Source organism: Tachysurus fulvidraco, chromosome 3 (genome assembly GCF_022655615.1).
Source record: "Tachysurus fulvidraco isolate hzauxx_2018 chromosome 3, HZAU_PFXX_2.0, whole genome shotgun sequence".
In the NCBI taxonomy this organism is placed as follows: domain Eukaryota; kingdom Metazoa; phylum Chordata; class Actinopteri; order Siluriformes; family Bagridae; genus Tachysurus; species Tachysurus fulvidraco.
In genome coordinates this window covers 5,261,301-5,285,686 of record NC_062520.1, presented here as the reverse complement: position 1 = coordinate 5,285,686, position 24,386 = coordinate 5,261,301, and the positions used below count along the sequence as shown (strand labels likewise).

The 24,386-nt window shown below is 38.5% G+C and overlaps 1 protein-coding gene across 2 annotated transcripts in view; it reads left to right on the top strand.

Annotated features, from left to right (window-relative positions):
• Nucleotides 1-22,894, top strand: part of plod2 (procollagen-lysine, 2-oxoglutarate 5-dioxygenase 2) — a 49,152-nt gene extending 26,258 nt beyond the window's left edge. The window contains exons 5-20 of one of the 2 annotated variants that reach the window (XM_027159953.2): nucleotides 1,635-1,747; nucleotides 2,045-2,108; nucleotides 2,344-2,441; nucleotides 6,656-6,757; nucleotides 9,231-9,356; nucleotides 9,459-9,580; nucleotides 10,243-10,347; nucleotides 11,558-11,683; nucleotides 12,104-12,245; nucleotides 15,255-15,317; nucleotides 17,538-17,651; nucleotides 17,903-17,968; nucleotides 18,100-18,204; nucleotides 19,240-19,386; nucleotides 19,727-19,852; nucleotides 21,924-22,894. In XM_027159953.2, the coding sequence (XP_027015754.2) occupies nucleotides 1,635-1,747; nucleotides 2,045-2,108; nucleotides 2,344-2,441; nucleotides 6,656-6,757; nucleotides 9,231-9,356; nucleotides 9,459-9,580; nucleotides 10,243-10,347; nucleotides 11,558-11,683; nucleotides 12,104-12,245; nucleotides 15,255-15,317; nucleotides 17,538-17,651; nucleotides 17,903-17,968; nucleotides 18,100-18,204; nucleotides 19,240-19,386; nucleotides 19,727-19,852; nucleotides 21,924-22,079 (1,775 nt within the window). In that variant the 3' untranslated portion in view covers nucleotides 22,080-22,894. The remainder of the gene's footprint in view (nucleotides 1-1,634; nucleotides 1,748-2,044; nucleotides 2,109-2,343; nucleotides 2,442-6,655; nucleotides 6,758-9,230; nucleotides 9,357-9,458; nucleotides 9,581-10,242; nucleotides 10,348-11,557; nucleotides 11,684-12,103; nucleotides 12,246-15,254; nucleotides 15,318-17,537; nucleotides 17,652-17,902; nucleotides 17,969-18,099; nucleotides 18,205-19,239; nucleotides 19,387-19,726; nucleotides 19,853-21,923) is intronic. The other variant, XM_047811588.1, reaches the window with a different exon arrangement.
• The last annotated feature ends 1,492 nt before the right edge of the window (nucleotides 22,895-24,386 follow it).

Sequence of the window (24,386 nt, the reverse complement as noted above, 5' to 3'; positions counted from 1 at the left end):
ATGAACAAGCCTGAGTTGATGATGGTGAGGAAAACCTCCCTGAGATGATATGAGGAAGAAACCTTGAGAGGAACCAGACTCAGAAGTGAACCTCATCCTCATTTGGGTGACTCTGGACAGGAAATAATGTAAAAGTAAATGATGTCCTTTCTACAACAGTTTGTAGTTGAGTGGAATTAAACAACCGAGAGCTCCTGAGGAACTAACAGGTCAGCGTCATTTCTGAGCTCATTACAGACTTAACACTAATTCCTGTGATCACTGTGAATGATAAAATGTAAATGAGACAATTTATATTTCTATTAAACTGGGCAATGTCTATACAAATTGAATTAAACTGAATTGAATTGATGGGGGCACGGTGGCTTAGTGGTTAGCACGTTTGCCTCACAGCTCCAGGGTTGCATGTGGAGTTTGCATGTTCTCCCCGTGCCTCGGGGGTTTCCGTAGTGTATGTGAGTGAATGAGAGTGTGTGTGTGCCCTGTGATGGGTTGGCACTCCATCCAGGGTGTATCCTGCCTCGATGCCCGATGACGCCTGAGATAGGTACAGGCTCCCCGTGACCCGAGAAGTTCGGATAAGCGGTAGAGAATGAATGAATGAATGAATGAATTTAATTGAACTGATTGTGTCTAGTGTAACTAAATCAGTTTGTAATCAGATACCGTAAGGTTAAACAATTCCCAGTGATTCTACACTAATTCTTTTTTAAATGTCATTTTCTTCTTTTCTGGTAGGTGCTATAATTTCACAATGTTGTGGCTGAGATTAAAAAAAAGAAAAAAAAGACTAAATCTATTTTAGTTCATAAATGTAAATGAACACAGAAGAAAATCAAACTCTTTCTCCATTTCTCAGGCTTCTACACATACAGTACACGGTGAAAAGGGTAACACACTAGTACAAAAATATGTGTTATTATTTGAGGTAAAAGGAATATTTCAGTCATAGATGTTTCTAAATCTGAAGGACTTTGTAATTTGTTGCATTTATTTGAACTGAAGGCTTCCTCGGAATATAGAGTGGCTTTCTGTTTCCCCAGAATGAAAATGAAATATTGATCTTTTCTGTCACATCGGTTACGTTCGGTTTCATAAATAGATGTTTAGACTCGAAGAAGCCACTTAAAGGGCTGTTTTGCTTCCCATGGATAATCTAAATAAGGGTCTTTGAGATAGTACGCTTTCCCTTTCTCTGTTTTTTCCCTCCCTCATTTTTCATTCCTCATTTCTTTATTCCACTCTGTGCTGCGTGTAAAAGGCATCGAGGACGTCTTAATGACGGGTCCTGAACGGCACAGAGACCCACAGCATACCCGAACCCTGCAATTTTCCTCTGCAGCCTGTGTTCCTGAGGAAAACAACACTCAGGTCATGATTGAGGCTAAATAGCTGAGGCTCCGAGCAGATCGCCGGACTCTCACACACAAAGGCCTTAACATGGTGTCCCAGCCCATGTCTTGCAGAGGTTTCTTCAGGCCCAGAGCCAGCTGTGCTTCAAGACTGAACCATTTTCACCACCAAAATTACAGACATATAGAAACCACTATGTCTTCCGACCAAAGCTCACTCTTTTCCTCTTTCTCACACGTTCCTTTATGGAGTGTTTTAAAATCTGCAATGTTGTTTTCCAGGCTTTATCGGATTCGCCCCGTACATCAATAAGATTGTCAAGCAGTGGCAGCTGCACGACATCGACGACGACCAGCTCTTTTACACGAAGATCTATGTGGATCCACTACAGAGGGTGAGTGTGTGTGTGTGTGTGTGTGTGTGTGTGTGTGTGTGTGTGTGTGTGTGTGAGTGTGAGTAAGTGTCTCTGTGTGTGAGCAAATCCAGAGCTAGTGAAAGATGCTGCTAAGACTATAATCCAGCTCATAATCTAACCACACATTACTATAACATGCACGACGACACGTCACACCCGCTGAAAACAAACAAACAGGACAAAAATACACTTTACACAAGGAAAAAAAGGATCGTATAGTCACTCTGTTCATGCTCTTGCTTCATTGCTCTTGTTTTTTTTTTTTTTTTTTTTTAGGAAAGTCTTAATATGACTCTGGACCACAAGTGCCAGATATTTCAGAATCTAAACGGAGCAGTGGGTGAGTCAATTCACCAAAAATTCCTACATCTATTAAAAAAGGCTTGGCGTTAAGCCTGGATATACATGTAGTGATAGACCGATACACTGTTCTGTAGCGTCTGTGGCCTGCTCGAGTTATTTCTACCTCTCTCTATTGTTTGTACTACTACTGAGTGCTTCTTTTGGCTACACTGATGTCAGAGTATCATATAAAGACATCGTGATTACTTCCAACATTTCTTATTTCTTTATAGATGAAGTTTTGATGAAGTTCGGAACCGAGAGAGTTCGGATCAGGAACATCGTCCATGACAGTCTTCCTGTGGTCATCCATGGCAATATAAACACCAAAGTAAGTAAGCAAGCTTTTATGCTGTTTCCACGTGTTTTTTATTTTTTAATCCATCAAGCAATTTAGATGCCTTTTTTTATTTACAGTGAAGTTTACAAAATAAATTTCAAAACTTTTTTGGGGATGAAAAAAAAATATTAAGAAAAGTATGGAGTCGAGTTATTTATCGTACCTCCAGACTAGGTTTCAACATTCAATCATTTGTTCCAAACAGACTCACAGAACAAATAGCTGATACAATGGTAAATACATTCTTTCTTTCCTTCTTTCTTTCTTTCTTTCTTTCTTTCTTTCTTTCTTTCTTTCTTTCAAGTCAATAAGCTTTAATTGTGACGTGACATACAGCTAAGTACGGTGACCCATACTCAGAATTTGTTCCAAAGTGCACACACACACCGTGAACACACACCCGGAGCAGTGGGCAGCAATTTTATGCTGCGGCACCCGGGGAGCAGTTGGGGGGTTCAGGGCCTTTCTAAAGTGCACATGAGTCGTGGCTGGCCCGAGACTCGAACCCACAACCTTAGGTTTAGGAGTCAAACTCTCTAACCATTAGGCCACGACTTCCCCTAGGGCCACGACTTCCCCTAGGGCCACGACTTCCCACAATTGTTGTTGTTTTTTCAACCAAATACCGAGTCAGTCCTGTTTACGCCCATTGCAGTCTGGTTTGGTTCAGCTGCCAAATCAGACATCAGTAGGCTGCAGCGGTCTGTTAAAACAGATGAGAGGATTATCTGTGTTTCCCTGCTTTACCTACAGGACTTGTACCACAGCAGGGTGAAGAAATGGGCAGGTAACATCAGCAAAGCCCCCTCCCACCCTAGACACAGTCTGTTTGCTCTTCTGCCATCAGACAGACGCTATAGATCACAACACACTAAATCATCTAGGCACAAGAACAATTTCTTCTCACTCTCACATGCCATATCCATTTTGAACACCTAGCACACCCACCATTACATATCCCCTCTGTTAAAGTGCAATATTCTACGGTGCAATACTAGAATTACCAGAATCTATGTAAATACATATTATATGTTTTTATAGTTATATACAGTACTTACTAGGCACATCTGTAAAGAACTTAACTGCACCTTTATATATTATTTATATTGTTTTAATATAAAAATATATTTTTAATTTTGAATATAAAAAAAATATAGGAATCTGAACAAAGATGGTTCTAGTAAACATATTTAGACTTGTGTAATAGCAGCAGGTACACAGAGACACTTACTCACACACACACACACACACACACACACACACACACACACACACACACACACACACACACACACACACACACACACACACACACACACACACACACACACACACACACACACACACACCCTCTTTAGTGGATCCACATAGATCTTCGTGTAAAAGAGCTGGTTGTCGTCGATGCCAGTGAGGTACTGAAATGTTGAAACAGCAGCAATCGAGTCAATGTTCAAGACCGAATGTAAACAGTTTAATATGGGTGGTGCTGAGTATTTGAGTGTGTTTTTGAGTTTATTTACTTGTTTGTTTATAGTTGATTTTATCAACTAGATGCTCTGTGAATCTTTTCAGCAAAGGGAAAAAAGAATACTGTGCATTCTGCTTGCATATGTATTGGAACAAATGCTATGTTCTTGTTCAGTTCCTGCGTATTGCATTTAGTCCTTAGGCCTAGTCTAGTGGTTAAGGTGTTGGACTACCAATTGGAAGGTTGAGAGTTTGAATCCCAGGTTCACTGGTTGGACATGGGATCAGCTTAATTAAAAGCTGTTACTGCTGGGCCCCTGAGCAAGGCCCTTAACACTCAGTTGTTAAAATGAGATAAAATGTACAGCCCTCTTCCTTACTTATCAGGCCAAAAGTTATTGGACGACTGAGAAACCGGCAACACATATAAGGAGGTTTATTGTGATGTTCATCAGTATGTGATATAATGTTGTGCTTTTATCTCTAAAGCACTATTCGGACGGGATTAGTTTTACGTGGGGACGTGGGGGGTAAAGTAATTATTACCAGAGCTTCTCTGTGATTTTAGTCCCGTCCGAATGTGCCATCTCGGTAATCATTACGGACAATATCAGTAAAGATTACGGCGACTTTTACCTTCTGTAAAAAGGTCCGGAGAAATTACCTCAGGTAATACTAATCCCGTCCGAATAAACCCGCTGTAAATATGTACGGTAAAATTCCGTCATTTCCTGTTTAAAAGTGCGCGTTTTGCAAGCATGGAGGCACTTGAAACAGGAAGCAACGTCATACGCACATGACGACAAGGAGGTTACTGTGGTGCGTAAAGCGAGTTACCCCTCCCACTTCTGCTAGTTTTACTGAGATGTCTTGTCCCGTGCGAATTGGCCAATTAATATTACAGACGTCCTGAGGTAAAATTGCATTACTCCACGTCTCCACGTAAAACTAGTCCTGTCCGAATAGTGCTTTAGTCTGATAGTCAATTCAGCTCAAATTCTCATCAATTTGTGCCTCCGAATCAAGATCGAAGGCAATCCAGCGACAAAACTTGATCGACTGGTAAAAACGATGTTATTGCTGCGGCCAGTTTGTTTTATTCTCTGTAGAAGCAAACTCTATCACGAAAGCAGACTTAATTATCGGCTTTCAGAATGTGTAATAAAAAGTTAAACAACATTTTCTGTGGATACTCAGTCATGTCTGACATGTATATCCCTAAACAGCTAGGCTTTCTGGCAAGCTGTGCTCATTTCTCTAGCTTTATAGCCAAGAATTTGGACGCATATGATTTCTCACAGGGATGTGGGTGTACATGCTTTCCAAAGATCCAGCTGATAGTTAACCAAATGTTGAACTTGTAAGCCAAGTATTCAATCTTATTGTGAAATACTGGGGGGACATAGAGAAGGATATCCTCCCTCTCCACCTTCTCTATCTACCAGACAACTGTTATGTTTATTTTCCCTCTGTCATGGCCTTCATTAGAACTTAAACATACCCTGCTTGAGGTTGAGTCATCATCTCGGAACCTTTAAACATCTGAAAGTGTTCCTCTTAATGACTAATCATCATCGACCTAGAAATGAACCTCAGTTTGTATTTCTCAGGGTCATCAAGAAACTACACCCAATATCGTATAAATGTTAGCAGAAGCGACAATGAGCTATCGTCAGGGCGTGAAGTTAGCCGTCTGGTTTATGTCTCCAGCCACTTTATAAACAACAAGAGCTTCTTAGTTTCCCTTTTACCCTTGTTGACCTCATTGAAGCCCAGATCACAATATCCCGGTTCCTAATACGGTCATGTTTATGTGGAGTGGTTGCGGGATTCAAATCCGGGACTAACTATAACATTAACAAACTTAACTGGACGTAAATTCTGCAAACGGTTGCATCTGCTATCCATCTGTTGTTAGACTGGGTGGAGGATTCATTGTTTAGAGTTTGTCAGCACTGCTTCCAGTGGTGAAAATATGTGTGGTAATGTCTTCCTGGCATCTGTCCAAATCCAGCATCTAATCTAATCACACACAAGGTTTGAATACTGCTGTTCTGGCCAAGAAACCCAGGAGATCCTTTCCATCAGGCTCTACTTAGCCTCTGTCAGTCAGTCAGTCCGATGGAAATCAAAATCTTGGCATGAAGATAGTAAAGTATGGATTTGTAAAGGGGATGCTGTAATCATAAAAAAAAAAAATCACACCAGTACTTATTTTTACAATGCCATCAGACCTGCCTTTATACTATAATGATTTAGTTTCACGTAATTCTGTGTCACCTAGAAGAGGAAGGAGTTCCATTGTGACCCTGGTTCCTCTCAAGGTTTCTACCTCATGATGTCTCCGGGAGTTTTCATCATAATTTTTTACCCTAGTTTGTTCATGAGGGATCGAAATCTACATCTGAATTTCTGTAAAGCTGCTTTAAAACAATATTAGCGATAAGCAATATTTGCAATAAAAGCTGTAATAGGACATTTGGGAGATTTGAGAATTGTCTCAAATATGTATTTTCATGTATATATATATATATATATATATATATATATATATATATATATATATATATATATATATATATATATTAATACTTCTTGACATTGGAACTACAGGCATCCAAATTCAAAACTTATAGTATCCAAGAATGACATTTACATAGATGCTGTTTTCGTATTCGGCTCGGTCGTGTTTATCTAGACAAAATTTTCCCAACTGATTCTTCAATTTTCTTTCTCAGATTTATTTGAACTACTTGGCTAATTATGTCCCAAATGTCTGGACCTACGAACAAGGCTGTACCATCTGTGACCAAGACATGCTGGATTTGTCTCAACTCACCGTAAGTACCAAAAAGACAGATTTCCTCTAAAAACATACTAAGAGAGAGGATTGTATACTCATCCTTGGGAGTGTGTACATTACACTCGGAGTAATCCAGGGACATGGAGCGTTCTCGAGATATACCAGAACTGCCATCACATCCAACAACAACAGCAACAGTGTCTGGAGAATTGACTCTAGGAACAGGAAACCCTGTGTTTCTGTGGTACAGGAAATGGCATTCTGGTTTTTACAGAGCGTTTACTTAAATGGGTGTCACCCAATGCTAGGCCACTTTTTAAGGGTTTCTTACACAGGGCAAGTTTCAGCAGCTGGTCTGGCTAGCAGTTGCTAAAGTAGCAGTTCGAGGCTTATCAGCAAGCCAGCTGCCTGTGCCTGTTGTGTCTGTTGCGTAGTCTCTGATTCCTTTTTTTTTTTTTTTTCCTTCTTTAACCTCCGAGTTGCTCAGGGTGGTGTAATTACTGCCACATGTCACCGGCTGAAAGGTGAAGTAGTGCAGCACAGTTAAACTTTGGCTTGTGGTAAAATTGTTTAGAGTGCAAGAGAGTAATTCAAAATTCTCGAGACTAATTAAAATGACAAAATGATTGTTGGTTAGTTAGTAGCTTTATTTATTTATTTATTTATTTATTTATTTATTTATTTATTTATTTTCACGACACGCCACCCCACCTATGCATACACAGGATTCTGAAGACTATGAAGATTTCTGCAGGAAGGAATTAGTGTTAAGTTTCTAATGATCTCAGAAATGACTCTGACCTGTTAGTTCCTTAGGAGCACTATTTACATTTACTTATTATTATTTCCTGTCCAGTGTCACCCAAATGAGGATGATGATGTTCACTTCTGAGTCTGGTTCCTCTCAAGGTTTCTTCCTCATATCATCTCAGCGAGTTTTTCCTCAACACCGTCACCTCAGGCTTGATCATTAGTGAGAGATGTTAGAGATAAATACGAACTTAATATTAAACTTTTACATTTTTATTCTGCTTCTTTGCTTCTGTAAAGCTGCTTTGAGACAATGTCAATTGTTGAAGTGCTTTACAAATGAATTGAATTAAAAAATGTCAATCGAATTCTCACTTTTACACAACACCGTCTATGTGAATTTGATTGGCATTTTTTTTATCCAATTTATTTGTAAAGCACTTCAACAATCGACATTGTCGAATTGGTAGAAATATTCATGTGTTTCTCAAGTGTCGAGTCCATGTCTAACGGAATTACTGAGCTTATATGCGGTGCATGGAAAGCCTTACAGCATGTCCTCGGATCCTTCCTCCCTTTCACTCATTCTTGCTGTGTAACTAACACACAGTATTTGGCTTCAGCTCTGGCCATTCTCTCACTCCCACTATTCATGGAATGTGGTGGCAGCTGATCACATATTTCATCCTGGCTGAATGCCACGTTCATGAGCGGGAATCATCGCCCCATGTTGTCTTTAGATAAGTGTCATGGGAAAGCAGATGTGAACCCTCACCCACGACAGACTCTCACTGGCCTGCTGCTTGACCCATTAACTGCAAGCTGCTGGCAGTGGAGGTTGGGGAAATATATTTAATGCATTTAAAACTCATACAGTATATAGTAAGAATTTGATATAATTAAATTATGCTTCTAACACAGAAGATCATGTGTAAAAGATGAGGTCAGTAAATTCCGCATGATGATGATGATGATAATAATAATAAAAATAAGAAGAAGAAGAACAAGAAGAACAAGAAGAAGAACAAGAAACATCTACATCAAACAAACATCCTGATCCAGAGTGACTTACATTTATCTCATTCATACAGCTGGGCAATTGAGGGTTAAGGGCCTTGCTCAGGGACCCAGAAGTGGCAGTTTGGTGGCCCTGAGTTTCAATCTCAGGCTACCAGAGCTACCAGGCTACCAGAAGAAGAAGAAGAAGAAGAAGAAGAAAAAGAAGAAGAAGAAGAAGATTATGATGATGATGTTTGGTGCCTTTACTTCTGCGAAGGAGTCCACTCAAAATATAGCAGATTTAATTTTCCAACAATGAAGTTTATTTAATTATTTTTAGTTTATTAAGTTAGATTAAATTCATCCTTAAGTGCTTCATGTATCTCATGCTGCAGCCAACAATTAAAATAACAATTAATCTCAATCATTTTTTTATCCAGTTACAGTTACACCACTTTATAAATGTAAAAAAAATGCAGCTTGTTTCTTTGCTGTGGTTGGAATAATGATTCTGGAGACTCTGTAATAACATGGAACTGATCTATACTATAGAAACACTTAGAATACTATAGAAATGATTTGAATAAGCGCATTAACATAACCAGTTGCAGTTACAGAAAATTAAGTAGCATCTTTATGACCAATCAGAATCAAGGAGCTGTTTTGTAATGACGACATGACGATAAACAACATAAAATTACCTTTTAGTCATTATATATATATTTTTTAGATTACAACTAATCCGTTTTCTCCCCAAACAGGAATATCCAAGAGTACGGATCGGAGTGTTTATCGAACAGCCCACCCCGTTTCTTCCCGAGTTCTTTCAGCGGCTCTTGACTCTGGATTATCCCAAAGATAAACTGGATATCTTCATTCATAACAGTGTAAGAATGAACCTACTGTACACTCTGAGAACAGCTACATCTATATGCTAGTGTTTATGATCCTGTCAACATTGTCCTTGTTTCCCCTCTCTGTCCTGCTAGGAGGTTTACCATGAGAAGCACTTACAGCCGTTCTGGGAGGAGAACAAAAATGTCTTCCATAGTATTAAGGTTGTTGGTCCTGAGGAGATCTTGAGCCAAGCAGAAGCAAGGAACCTGGGAATGTAAGCTTTTCTGTTTACGCTGTATATTATCACGGCAACATTCCAAAATGATATTAAATTAAGAAGGCTGATGTATAATAAGTCTGAAAGGAGTTAGTTAAGGATCAAATAAGATCCTTTAATGTCCTCAAGCACCAGAACAAACTAAATCTCTTCTGTCCCAACATACTGCAATCTGAAACACAAAGCTGTACCATGTGTGTGTGTGTGTAAAATTGTCTATATGCAGAGATCTGAAGGAAATGACATTTATATTATTACCTATATTTAAATTTAATAAACACACTTTTACATATGCTATAACACACACACACACACACACGCACACACGCACACACACACGCACACACACACACACACACACACACACACACACGCACACACGCACACACGCACACACACATACTCTGTACAGGTGCAGCCTGTTAATTCATATAACCTCCTAGTTGTGGAAGCCATATGGAGTGTGTTTAGCTCCAGCTTCCGTAACATAAGTGACCTGTAGCAGCTTTACAGGCTTTTAAGTCATCCATAAAACTTAATATAGCAAAGGTTCTTTCGTTGTCCATGCATGAAGCGTGTTTGTTTTTTAAGCATATCAGAAGAAGATCTGCTGAAATGGAGGGTATTAAACCTAACGGCTCTTTTGTGTTTCCGAGCAGGGACTTGTGTCGAAGAGATCCTGAGTGTGATTACTATTTCAGCATCGACACCGACGTCATGCTCACAAACCGACAGACTCTGAAGCTACTCATGGAACAAAACAGGTAATCCTCCTCTTTCCTCTCACAGAAGAAAAGGTATGACTCAAACTGCTGAAACCACAGGATTGTTTCTACCTTCCAAAAATAAGTACGCCCGCCCTGCTTCCTGTTACCTCAACAGACTGTAGAGAAAGTTTGAAGATCCGCACGGTCCGAGGTCTAGACTCCCGTTATACAGTGTGGAATAGTACAAAAAAAAAAAATCACACAAATATTTCTGAGCATAGCTTCCTGACCAGCATGTAATATTCACCCTATATCTATATCACCGTATAGTAACCTATACTCAGATATTTAAAGAAGCTCTGGGAAATTCCTGCTGAATGATGCACCAAATTTGGAAATGGCAAATTTAGAAACCTTTTGTCTCGGTTGGAAACTCACTCGGAAGATGCACTATAATTTGCCGAAGGGTATTTTTTCCAATTGCACGTTTTCATCACCGTGGTAACATTCATCATGGGAACGTGTCAAGCTGTTGTGGCAGATGAAAATGTGTGTTTTCCCTTTAAAATATGGTTTTGTTGATATTTGGACATATCAAAGAAGAAGAAGAAGAAGAAGAAGAAGAAGAAGAAGAAGAAGAAGAAGATTTATGACATATACATTATAGTCGTCATGACTCAGCCCTGACTTTGGCCACGTGCAGTTGTTTGTTTATGTTCCTCGTCACGTGTCTGCCTTGCCTTCGTCTGCTCCTCCCTGTCTACACACCTGTTTCCCATTGTTATTAACCTGTCTATTTAACTGTGCCGCGTTGCCTTGTGCAGTGCGGAATCTACTGTTGTCCTGTCTTCAGTCCGTGTCTTGTTTTGTGTTACCTTTGTTATTAAACCCTGTTTGTTTTGCTATCCTGCGTTTGGGTCCGTTTCTGTCCCGCGTCCATGACAATAGTACAGTGAAATTATTTCTTCTAATATCCCAACTTTGGAGGTTGGGGTGAGAGCTAAGGGTGGCTAATGGCTAAGGGTGAGCCATTATACAGGGGCCCTGGAGCAGGGAGGGTTAAGGACCTTGTTCAAGGGCCCAACAGTGGCAGCAAATACCTATATTAGTAAAATGAACATACTTATTCACACCTTCACACCTTTCAGGTCCCATATTTCAGTGTTTTAAGGTCAGATCATTACCAGGCTTTTATTTAAATGCCATTGATTTTTATCCTGACTGACACATGCCCTTTGGCTGCCTCTGTCGTCTTCTTTTCCTTTAGAAAAATAATTGGCCCTCTTGTCACTCGTCACGGAAAACTGTGGTCCAACTTCTGGGGAGCTCTGAGCTTGGATGGCTATTACGCCCGTTCCGAGGACTACATCGACATTGTGCAGGGGAAGCGAGTGTAAGTGAACTTCTTGGAAAGACTTAAGCGATATTACAGAAATGTATACCAGATTACTGTGGTCTTTAACAACGTTCTACGATTAGAACGTAGACAAGCAGTGACATATTTCCTGCTAGACTCAATTCAAGTCACTTTGCCCAAGTAAATTTGGCAAGCCTCACCCACGGGCAGTTTTATAGGAGCGGGTTGGGAAGACGATAATTGTTGATTATGTCATGCGATCTCACCACAGACCGAATGAGGGAAATGGATAACATGTGTTTTTTTTTTTGTTTTTTTTGCTACCAGCACACAACCATGGACTCAATCCATACAACACAAATAACAAGTTGAGAAGATTAAAATGAAAAGCCGGCCTGCGATCAAACAATGTGATTTATAGTGGTATTGAAATCTCCCTGTGTGTTTTTACAACAGCGGCGTGTGGAACATTCCGTACATGGCCCATGTTTACCTCATCAAAGGCGAGACTTTAAGGAATGAGCTGAAGGAGAGGAACGTTTTCGTCCTGGAGAAGCTCGATCCTGACATGGCTTTGTGTAGAAACGCCAGGGAGTTGGTGAGAACGGTGGCACGGGAACTTACGATACAAGGATTAAACTTAGCTAGGAGTATTTTAAACAATATTGCATAAAATGCATTAGTATTAAGATAGTGTCAGTCTAACGTCAGTAGGCCTCATTTAACAATCTTTCAGTAAATTAAAGTGTTAATAAGAACTAAAGAAATTGTGAAAATGTGAAAGAGTGGCTCGGGTGTGCTCGGTTTTTCAGCTCAGTCACTGCAGCAATACAGTCTGCTACAATAGACACACAGGGTGCCACTACTTTTGTGACATTGGAATAAATGCATTGTCGTTTTTTTTTTTTTTACACTTCCTTTTAAGGCATTAATACGAAATTCATTTTACAGAATGTCCGTTCAGGTAAACATGTGATTTATACCTGGTGGTGTAATCTATATAGAAAAGCAATTGAATAAAAATGTATTCATTATACGATATAATGATTTTACTCAGTCAGGAGTTTTAGTGAATGATTTATCCATAGATTTTTTTTCATATCCAGCTTGATAAATGAGGCCTAAAACCGTCCACTATTCAGTGTTAGTTTACGAATGTAATGTTTCTTACTGCCTTTAAACATCCGCTGCACTCCTGTGGCTAAGAATTAACTGGCAAGCAACTGAGTTCACAAATTGTGCTGTTTGTATCCAAGGCATGAACTTTGTGTGTTTATGTTACCTTTTATGGTGCGTCTAAGGACTTTTATGTTTTTTATTTGTGCCAATGTTTCCATGCTTTACCTGTGAGAGTGGGAATGACCAGCTGGCATTCTGAGCCTCCTTTGCTTAACCCTCCCTACTGCCGCATTAACCCGTTAACTAGTACGGTTCTGAAGGATTTCAAGTGATTTTTTTTTAAAGACAGAAACGAGTTATTTAACAGAAACTTTGCAATACAAACCATATATACACTTAGGCCACGTTCACACAGCAGGTAAAAGTGGCCCAAATCTGAATTTCTTTGGGGTCAAAAAAAAATTGCTGATACTTCTTCAGCAGTAGTGTGAACACTCAAATCTTGCCCAGATCTGATTTTTTTCAAATCAGATTTAGACCACTTCCATATGTGGTCCTGAATCAGACCCAAATCTAATTTTTTCCAATGGTGCCGCAGTGTGAATAACCAAGGCGGATTTGATGCGACTTTTACGTCAATCTACATCGACATTCGTCACAATTATACACCTACATAATGGAGAACAGTGGCTTCGTCTCCACATCCATACAGACCTCTGTAGTGAATTTGCAGCCAAAATAGCTAATTTTGCTCTTCTCTTCATTCTTCTCGCCCTCAGCACCTGCTCATTAATGCCATTACACAAACATTTGAGAAGAAAAGCGAAAATGCTTACTTCCTCCATAACCTCGCCAACTTTTAAGCGCGACGCCGTGCTGCGTGTGACGTCATTGTTATTGTTCGTTTGCGCATGCGGGTCAGTTCGAAACAGCAAACAGTTCACACTGGTATCTGATATAGGTCACATTTTAAAAGGTAATGTAAACAACCAAAAAAAAAAATCTGATCTGAGCAAAATATCCGAATCGAGCATTAAGACTTGCAGTGTGAACGTGGCCTTAGAATCAGGAATTAGAGTGTTAAGGGTTCTCAACTACCTAAACCCTGTCTAGTAGCCTAGACCTAGTAAAGGTCAGGTTCAGAATACATTTTGGAGATTATCCACTGAATCCCAGAGAAACTCCTAAAGGAAATGTAAATAGGTTCCACGCTGAACTCTTTCAGATATGAACAAGAAATCTTTAAGAGTTCCCCAAAGAGACAAACCAAAATAAGTTCCTTTCTAAGGAGAATGACACTGCGTTATGGCTGATAGTATGAGAGTTCCCATAATGTTGCAGCATCTCATTCTCTTTTGCTGCATACATAGCCTGATGTAGTTTCATATATTACTCTAAAGCATTACTTAGATTGTCCCTGCTGTTGAACCAGTATAGGTCACAAGCATAATTGTACGACAGAGGATTTCTCTCCTATGTCAAAAGATTTCAGTTCTATAACAAAAATTTCCAGGTAGAATAATATTAAAGCCAGAACCATGAACCAGGTTTTGGACTAAACATTGTAAGGTTTTGAGTTTGAATGCCAGGTCCACCAAGCTGTAACTGCTGGGCCCTTGAGCAAGGCCCTTAACATTCAGTTGTATAAACAAAATGTATGTCACTCTGGGTAAGGGTGTCTGCAAAATGCCGATCATGTAGAAATGCTTAAGGATCTATATAGTACCCTATAATAGAGAGCTTCCATAACAAAGATGGCTCCATGTAGAACCTTTTGAGGATGATGAGAACCCTAGAATAATCTGTGAAGAACCTTTCATTCATTTCTGAATGCTAAGGAGTTCCACTTCTTGCTTCTGAAAAAAAAAAAAAATCTTCAGATTCTAACTGGGTTTTTTGATGGTTCCTCAGAAAAAGGAAATTGTTTTCTTTGGTTTGTCCCTTTTGGAGTGTCCTCCAGGGTTCAGCTTAGAACTTATTAACAGACAATTTTTTCCTCAGAGATGAACCACCACAGACAAGAACCATTACCTGTCCAAAAGAATTGGGACAAATTTTATACAGACATGTTTCAAATGGTTAATATATGACAAGTCGGTCCAATGAAATGAGTAGATCTGTTGATAACTGATGACTGGCTTGTGTGTGTTGGTATCTAAAACAACACAAAATCTTGACATCATCCAGAACCGATTTCATAATCCTGCTTCCGTCTCCTTCAATCAGCTTCAGTCAAATCACTCCATCACTCTCAGCCTGGCAGAGTGTGACGCTTTATAGATTGGATTTGATTAGATCTCTCCCCGCATGTGAGAGAAACTCAGGCTATTGTGGTTTACAGGCACTGTGGCTTTCTCACAGGGAGGAACTTCCTCTCTGCTGTAAGGGTGCTCGAGTCTGAGATGTCTCCATCGTCGCTTTCTGTCTAACTCTGTTGTGTTTAGAATGGACCTGACAGATTTTACATGGTGCTTTTCCTTCGTTCTAGACAATACACAGAGAAAAAGACTCTCCTTCTCCGGAATCATTCCATATGCTCAGATCCCCAAAGGTTTTCTTATACTTTTTGATTACTTTGCATTATATTCACTTCAACACACATCTTTTCTGTTAGAAACAAAAGCTTCACTTCTATCTGTCTATATTATTCACTTTTACTCTATCTATCTATCTATCTATCTATCTATCTATCTATCTATCTATCTATCTATCTATCTATCTATCTATCTATCTATCTATCTATCTATCTATCTATCTATCTACATCTTTTTCTGTCTGTCTATATAACTATATGATTCACTTTTACTCTATCTATCTATCTATCTATCTATCTATCTATCTATCTATCTATCTATCTATCTATCTATCTATCTATCTATCTATCTATCTATCTATCTATCTACATCTTTTTCTGTCTGTCTATATCACTATATGATTCACTTTTACTCTATCTATCTATCTATCTATCTATCTATCTATCTATCTATCTATCTATCTATCTATCTATCTATCTATCTATCTATCTATCTATCTATCTGTCTATCTATCTATGTATCTATCTACATCTTTTTCTGTCTGTCTATATAACTATATGATTCACTGTTACTCTATCTATCTATCTATCTGACTAAGCTCACACCTGAACTTTAAATCAACACTGCATTATCAGCACTCCATTATATACACACTAAACTTATATATATGGTTGGTGTATTATCTTATGTAGGATATACTGAAGACATCTGACTTAATTAAATATATTACCAAGATGTAATTGTTTTGTCATGAAACCTTTGTGTCAAAAACATTTATTTTACATCTATTTGCCTGTTTGCTCGAATTCAGCCAAAGTAATATCTGATGGCTTTTCCCAGACCACAGTACATATTATATGACCATCATGTTAATTTGTGTGCTCTGACCACATCAACACTACACATCTGCTAAATATATTGGATCTAAATGTGCATACCCAGGGAAATACTCCAATTTCATAGCGTTAAATTACATTATATGCAATTAGATCAGATTGTAGCGTGTTTTAGTAGTCGAAGCTCTGCAGAAACACCAACTGGTTCATTTACTACTGAGATCATTTGGAGCGCAGTCTAAACAAATCTCTGCAAATCCTTTGTGAAAGCGATGCTGTTAGCTAAAAGATGACAAACTACAGCTGGGATTGGGAATCAATCTGGAGAGAAAGCACCTGGGTTTTAGTCTAGACTTTTTGTTCTAGTGCTTTTTGCCCCATCCCTAGCATGAGAAGAGTAAAGATCAGGAAGCAAGGAATTATCACTTGCTTCCAGGAATTCCCTGCGGTATCCCGTCCCTTTCCCCATCCCATTCCTAAACCCCTTAGGCCCTCAATAACATAAAGCTTATAACTCCTTGACTTATCTCAGACTAGGCTTTAACCCCTGCTCAGATAGAAATCCAATGCCAGTGATGGTAGAATCCCAGAGAATCATAGTTCAATGCAATAGTGACACATTTTTAATGGAGCAGGTAAAGCGTAGACTGAGAGTGTCTCAGAGACTCACATACCTATAAATGTAAGATCCCCTCACCCCCCTACTTCTAAGGGCGCTTTCATATTTATTAGTCCGTTTACAGGGTCAGAGTTCTTTTTAGTTAGAGAATGAAAAACCATGAACAAATCTTTGGCATGTAAAAAAAACACAAAATTCAACAGAAGAGGCGGAGCTAAATATAGTTCCCGTGTAATCAATACGTCATCCAGCGTATATTTTGCCTCTTTGTTTGTTGGTCCAAATATTCAGAAATGCACCATACTTCTGCAACCATACTTCTACAACACTGTCCCTTGTCGCAGTTTGCGTCTCACAGTTCGAGTCGGTTCAGAGTCGGCTCATTTTCACACCACACTCGAGATGCCAACTTTGCTCGGTTATTCTCAGGCCATTTTCTTTTTATTGTTGTTCCTGAATTAATTCTTGACTTAACTGAAGAATCTAAAGTCACTAACATGTCAAAGATACCATTCAAACGGACTAATATGAAAGCACCCTTAATGAATGGGAATCAGTATTGCTGGAGTTATTACCATTCCCTTTCTTTACTTTTTCCTCACATCACCTCCCTTGCTGCTCACTTCTAGCATTAAAAAAATTAAAAGATTGACAGATATTTATTAAATTCTTATTATTAGTGTTGTTTATTTATTCTGACTTATTTTTACTTGATGGTTTGTATAATGTCGGCCATATTGTTTTCGGGCTGAAATGTAACACGATATGTTTGTATGCTACAGGGAGTTTTCATGTACATTACAAACCGTCACGAGTTCGGAAGGCTCATTTCTACGGCCAACTACAACACGTCCCACTTCAACAACGACTTATGGCAAATATTTGAGAACCCGATGGTAAGCGTCCATATGTCCGACCTCATCCTATGCTGTTTATACAAAAAGAATGAAAGAAAGTCTGAAAGCTGTCAGAAATATAAACCAATTAATCCTTCGCATTTGTCTGCATCATCGGTTAGGAATGCACAGCCGGAGACGTTCTAGTGATTGATTACTTGTGTGTTTAGTTAATATGACAGCTATACTTGGGTCCTCTTTAAGGGTCTTTAACAAAACATTAAGCAGTAATCTGTTTTTTTTTTACCTAGGACTGGAGAGAGAAATATGTTCATCCAAACTACACCCAGATCTTCACAGAGAATCATCTGGAACAGGTAGAAACATGATTCTAAGAGATTGTTACATGTAATGAATTGAATACATCCCACATTTTTACTACATGTAAATCGCCAAGCCTCAGCATCTGTGTGTGTGTGTTTAAGTGTGTGTATATGTGTGTGTATAGCCATGTCCAGATGTGTTTTGGTTCCCTGTGCTCTCTGAGCAAGCTTGTGATGAGCTGGTTGAAGAGATGGAGAACTTCGGCACGTGGTCTGGTGGAAAATATGAGGTCAGTCGTACTGTGTTTGGACATGTACCGTCAGATGAGCAGAGCAAGAAAGTCTCAAATAAGCAAATTATTTTTCCTGGTAGGTTCTGTGTTGTTTTGAGGTTTTGAGGCTTTCACAAGTGTATTTAAACTCCTGGGTTTATTCATGCAAGTGCTGATGACTGATAGTTGTTTAACAGAATCTGGATTTTGTTTTTCTATTGATTCCTTAATGTAGCTTGTTGTCTAGAATTGTCCAAGGTTCTGTTCTTAATTGAAATGAGACAAAAATAACACATAGGTTTATTTTTTACGTGCTGGAGTGTCTGGATTAGATTAACGTAAGGCAATATGTTCTCATTGCACAAGCAACTAAATTTTTATTTAGCAGCAAAACAACTAGCTTAAAACATGGCCAAAATGTATAATGAACGGAAAGTCTGTGCCTAGATATAAATACATTGTAAAATGTAAAATTATTTTTTTAATTTTTAACTTTTTTTTTTTAAATGGACATTATTTATTTATTTATTTCTGTATACTTTTATTTATAATATATAGACATTAATAAATTTACTTCTTTTATATGCATTTTTGGAATCATTATGAAGATTAAGAAGAATCAAAAACAAAAAGTAACGTAACTTGGCCTTGAAAAACAAAAAAGACTAAGTGGGCTTATTGTTACGACCCCGAAGGTGATTATTTTCCTATAAAATGTTCCCGTTGAGGTTTTATTCCTCTAATAGCACAGCAATTTATAAATGCTTTTAAAAACAAAGTGTTTATTTACCACATAATTCAATGCCGTACCTTTATAATATCCACTGATAGTTTCTGCTAATGCTGAAGAAAGTACATGAAACAAGCAATGTATAATTACATCAACACTCTTGGACCAATAAGATTCATGAATTCAACTCAGCACGATGATGTAAAGTGTTTTGTTCATATAAACATAACCTTTAAGTTGAAAATCAAAATAATTGATGACCAGCACATTCCTCGTGTAGAGACATCTTTTCCAGTCCGACTTTGCAAATTATGCCTCCACAGGACAAGCGCATTGCCGGAGGATACGAGAGCGTCCCCACCGACGACATCCACATGAGACAGATCGGCTACGAGAAAGAGTGGCTGCACTTTATCCAAGAGTTCATCTCACCCGTCACACTCAAGGTCTTCTCGGGATATTACACCAAGGTGAGGAGACACGTGTGCACCGTACACTGTTCGATTCTTCCTGACCCTGAAAAGTAATGTTAAGTGAATCAGGTCTGTATCCGTGAGACAGTCAGAAACTCTCGAGTCTCGGCAGTCTGTCCATTCGCCTTTCAGCTCTCTTTTTTGCTCGGTTTGTCTTGAAGAATTTTGTCTACAGACAATTTCGAAAGGGAAAAAAAAAGGAAAACAAAGGAGCTCATTCTTTGGTGATGTTTGTAATAGAAGCTGTTTTTTTTTGTGGAATGTGCGTGTTTTCACTTGACAAGACTTTGAATGAAATGCTTTCCTTGAAATTTGTGCCATGTTGTGTCTCGTACAGGGCTACGCTATCATGAACTTTGTAGTGAAATACACTCCAAACAGACAGGCGTATCTGAGGCCTCATCATGACTCTTCCACCTTCACCATCAACATTGCGCTCAACCATAAAGGCCAAGATTTCCAGGTATTGTTATTATTATTATTATTTATTTATTTATTTTATTTTTTTTTACATTTTTTTTAAATGACATTTAACTGAGTAAACTAGGATTGACTACAATACTGTAGATTAGGTGTGAATGTGCGTACATGTTGCCTGAATTACAGTAAACTAAAATACTTCACATTATTACGTATGGCTTATATTATAGGTGACTGTAGTCAATTTGCTTGTGCAAAATTTCTTAGAGAGAAATTTCATTGTTGTCCACTGCAAATCTGGGAAACAACTGTATATGACAGCACAGAGAAAGTCTTGGCCTAGTGTTTAGAGAGTCTGACTCCTAACCCTAAGGTTGTGGGTTCGAGTCTCGGGCCGGCCACGGGTTCCCTTGAGCAAGGCACTGAACCCTCCAACTGCCACCCGGGCGCCGCGGCGTAAATGGCTGCCCACTGCTCTGGGTGTGTGTTCACGGTGTGTGAGTGTTCACTGCTGTGTGTGTGCACTTTGGATGGGTTAAACGCAGAGAACAAATTCTGAGTATGGGTACTTAGCTGTATGTCACGTCACTTTCACACACCATACACACGTTGGATTCAACATGTTGCACCATGTTGATGGTTTGATTTTCTAACCTACAGCTAGTCCTCGAGTTGGAGATGCGTTCCAATGACCTCGTCGTAACTAAGTCGAACCATGACCTAGCCTACCCAGGAGTCCTAATGAATGGTGATTAGTATGGGTTATTATAGTGTAATTGGTTTTATAATGTAACAAATTAAAGTTGATTACAGTACATTTGGTCAATGCAGTATAATAGAAAGTTTGTTCAGTAAATAATCCTACTACAAAAACGTTAACAATGTTGGTGACTAAAATGGAATGGCTAAAGGGAAAGGTCGTGGTATTGCCGGCCCGAGACTCGAACCAACAACCTTAGGGTTAAGAGTCAAACTCTCTAACTTATGACAGAAGTCATAAATGAACTGGACTGTCTGCACTTACAGAATGCTTTTGTTGATATTTATTAGATTTTATTTCAGATTTATTTTTATAAAACAAGAGCTTGGCTGGAGAATATTTAGTACTATGACCATGGAAACTATCATCACGGGCGGCACCAGAGAATTTTGAATGCATGTCTGATTAATTACAGGGGGAGCTGAGCCATACAAATAATATTTGCAAAATAGGTCTTGGGTGTATGTTTTTAATCATTTTTGTTTATTTATTTATTTATTCATTCATTTTACGAAATTAAAGAAGCACTCAAATAACAAAATTAAACAATCCTCCAATGATTTTGCATATATACATAAAAATACCTCGAACACCAGGTAGATACCAATTAACACCACTCACTATTTAAAGTCTCAAATAGGGACAATGATTTTTGTCGGTTGTCAGCGGTTGTTGTGGTTGACAGCAAATTTATCAATAATGCGTTCAGCATTCAGGGCCTTCGCTCTTCGAGTATTTATGAAAAAGTTATTGTTCGGTTGAGGTATGTTTATACTCTAATTTTTCCCCAAAAGTGAAATCTGAATTAGAATTACAAGGCACTTATTTGGCCCAAGAGACCGCTCCATTTTAAAATAAAATGTAATGATATTACGCCTATGCCAGCGTAGCTGCAACTTATGTCATGTGACGTTACGTTACGCACGCGTAATGCGTAAAAGTTTTTACTTTATTTCATTTGTTCGTTTAAATTATTAACTGAATTGTTAAGTATAACAGTCTTTATATTATTTCTAAACTTTACAATCTAATATTATATATTCTAAATATAAATGTTTGGGGGTGCTATGGGGGAGCTTTGTTGATTCTTGGGGATGCTGGAGCATCTGATAACATTCTCTAGTGCTGCCTATGACTATCAATAACAATCCTGTGCACTGCTCTACCCCTCAGCATGGGGCAGCGTGATTCACACTCCACTGGATATCTCTTGGAGTTTTGGGCAATATATTTATATGCATATAGTTGTGAATGAGTTGTTTTATTTTGTTTTCTGCTAATTAATGCTATCTTGTTTGCAAATATTTATAACATTTTGGATTCTCCTTTACATTTTTTTTTTTTTATCTTCCAGGGTGGAGGCTGCAGGTTCCACAGATATAACTGCTCGATAGAGTCTCCAAGGAAAGGCTGGAGTTTCATGCATCCAGGCAGACTAACACATCTTCATGAAGGACTTCCCACAACCAACGGCACACGCTACATCGCAGTGTCCTTCATCGACCCCTAACTTTCTCCTCTGAGGGGCGGGTTTTAGATTCAGTTTATTTTGTTGACTTTTTGTTCTTAGTGTAGGAAGACATTTGGGTTGCGTGTCTCAAAAATGAATTTGGACAGTTTCAGATACACATACACATTTTTATTTTATTTTTTTTTTTTACAAAGTAGTGTTTATAATAGAAAAATAATGGGAAATGATCAATTTCATCCATTCATTTTTAATCAAATGATCAGCGATTTTTTTATTATCTTTTCATCTGATTCTTCAGGAGATAAAACACCTGCTGATGTAGTTAATACGGTGCTGTTTTTATTATTGTTGTTTGTTTTTTTTTAATTAATCTCCACCTCAGAGAAATATATTTTTTATTTTTTATCTGCAAATATATATAAATAAATAAAAAAATGACTACCAGATTTGATTAGAATTCCGGTTGAACTAAAATTTGAAAAATTAAGTAGATTTTTACTTGAAGTGTGAAGTTTCCTGGATACAGCATGAGCTTAATTTGAATTAAATGATATTCTTGGTTGATATACACCAATGAAAATGTTTGGTCTTGGACTAGGACTAAGCTTAGTACTGTATGTACCCAGACACTGGCCTACAGCACGGTACTGTAAACCCCGAGTCAAGAGATGTCTGTCACGTCCTCAGTCTCTTGAATCAAACGTTTTGGAGATGTCAGATATATATTTTACTTTCACTGAAAGTTGTTGCTTTTTGACTGAACTTTGAGCCTCAGCCGCATCCGTTTTAAATTATTTTGAAAGAAAAAATGTTAAAAAAAATGCAATAAATGAAGATGTTCTTTAAAAGGAAAAGCTGTTTTGTTTTAATCATTCCCCACTTTATTTGTAGAAATTAAACTGTGTGTGTGTGTGTCTGTGTGTGTGTGTGTTTGGGGGGGTTCTTTAAGAAAGCATTTCAGAAACTTTCACAGGATGTCTGTAGACAAGTTTGAAAATTTGTAGGAATTCATTCATTCATTTTCTACCGCTTATCCGAACTTCTCGGGTCACGGAGAGCCTGTGCCTATCTCAGGCGTCATCGGGCATCAAGGCAGGATACACCCTGGACGGAGTGCCAACCCATCACAGGGCACACACACTTCTCATTCACTCACGCAATCACACACTACGGACAATTTTCCAGAGATGCCAATCAACCTACCATGCATGTCTTTGGACCAGGGGAGGAAACCGGAGTACCCGGAGGAAACCCCCGAGGCATGGGGAAAACATGCAAACTCCACACACACAAGGCGGAGGCAGGAATCGAACCCTGACCCTGGAGGTGTGAGGCGAACGTGCTAACCTCTAAGCCACCGTGCCCCCTATTGTAGAAATTTACGAGTACAAGAAGGTACGAGAAGGTTATGAGTTTAGGTATATTTGAGTGAAATGTTACTTCAGGAAAATTTGGAACAGTAAAAATAACAATATAATAGAAATAATTGATAGAGAAAAGGGAACGTGAATCATTCTGTTTCCATCAAGTGACATTCAGATGAATAAAAAAACAAAACGTCATGGAGCCACCAAACCACACTCGCTCTGTCATTATTTGCAGCTGAAACATTTTACATTCCTTAATAAAAATTTTATCTCCATATCAAGTGTCCTATCTTAGCCAAAGCCTTTAAAATGTCTATTTAAAAAGTGTTTAGCTTTTCAAGTCAGGATTTTGTATTTGTGTATTGATGGAAAATCTGTTACTGTGGCTGTATTCTGGCAAACAGACCACAGTAGATTCAACAATCTACCAATACAGTATATGTTCCTCTCCAAGAAAACATATACTTCCAAAACATGGAAACGTTTTCAAAACTTAATTTAGCATCTGCCGGCAAAGATTATAGTGTTTAAGGAGCCAGTTATGTAGTAATTAATAAATCAGACAGTCTGAACATTTTGTTCAATTTGTTGAACATTCACGTCATCGCATGCGGAAGTCTAATCCGGTCAGTTTGGAATCAGATAGTAGCTGTTAAAACGTCTGCGGTACTTTGTCACCGTCGCGTCATCATCAAAACAAAGAAGATCATCTGTACAGTTTCTACAGATGACATCATACAAAGTTTTAAAATTTTTGTATGACCTCAAAAAACAAATTTAGGCAACAGAACGGAAGCGATTGAACGAATCTGCGGTCATTTTTAGACTACGATTTTGAAGCGAGCGACGAGACCGAGACCGAAGAGGACGATACTGATAAACAAAGTGAATAGGTTATAAAGGGAATGGGAATGGAAGTTTTAAATATGGATTTCTTCATATTGGGGGATGTGGTAGCTTAGTGGTTAAGTTGTTGGAC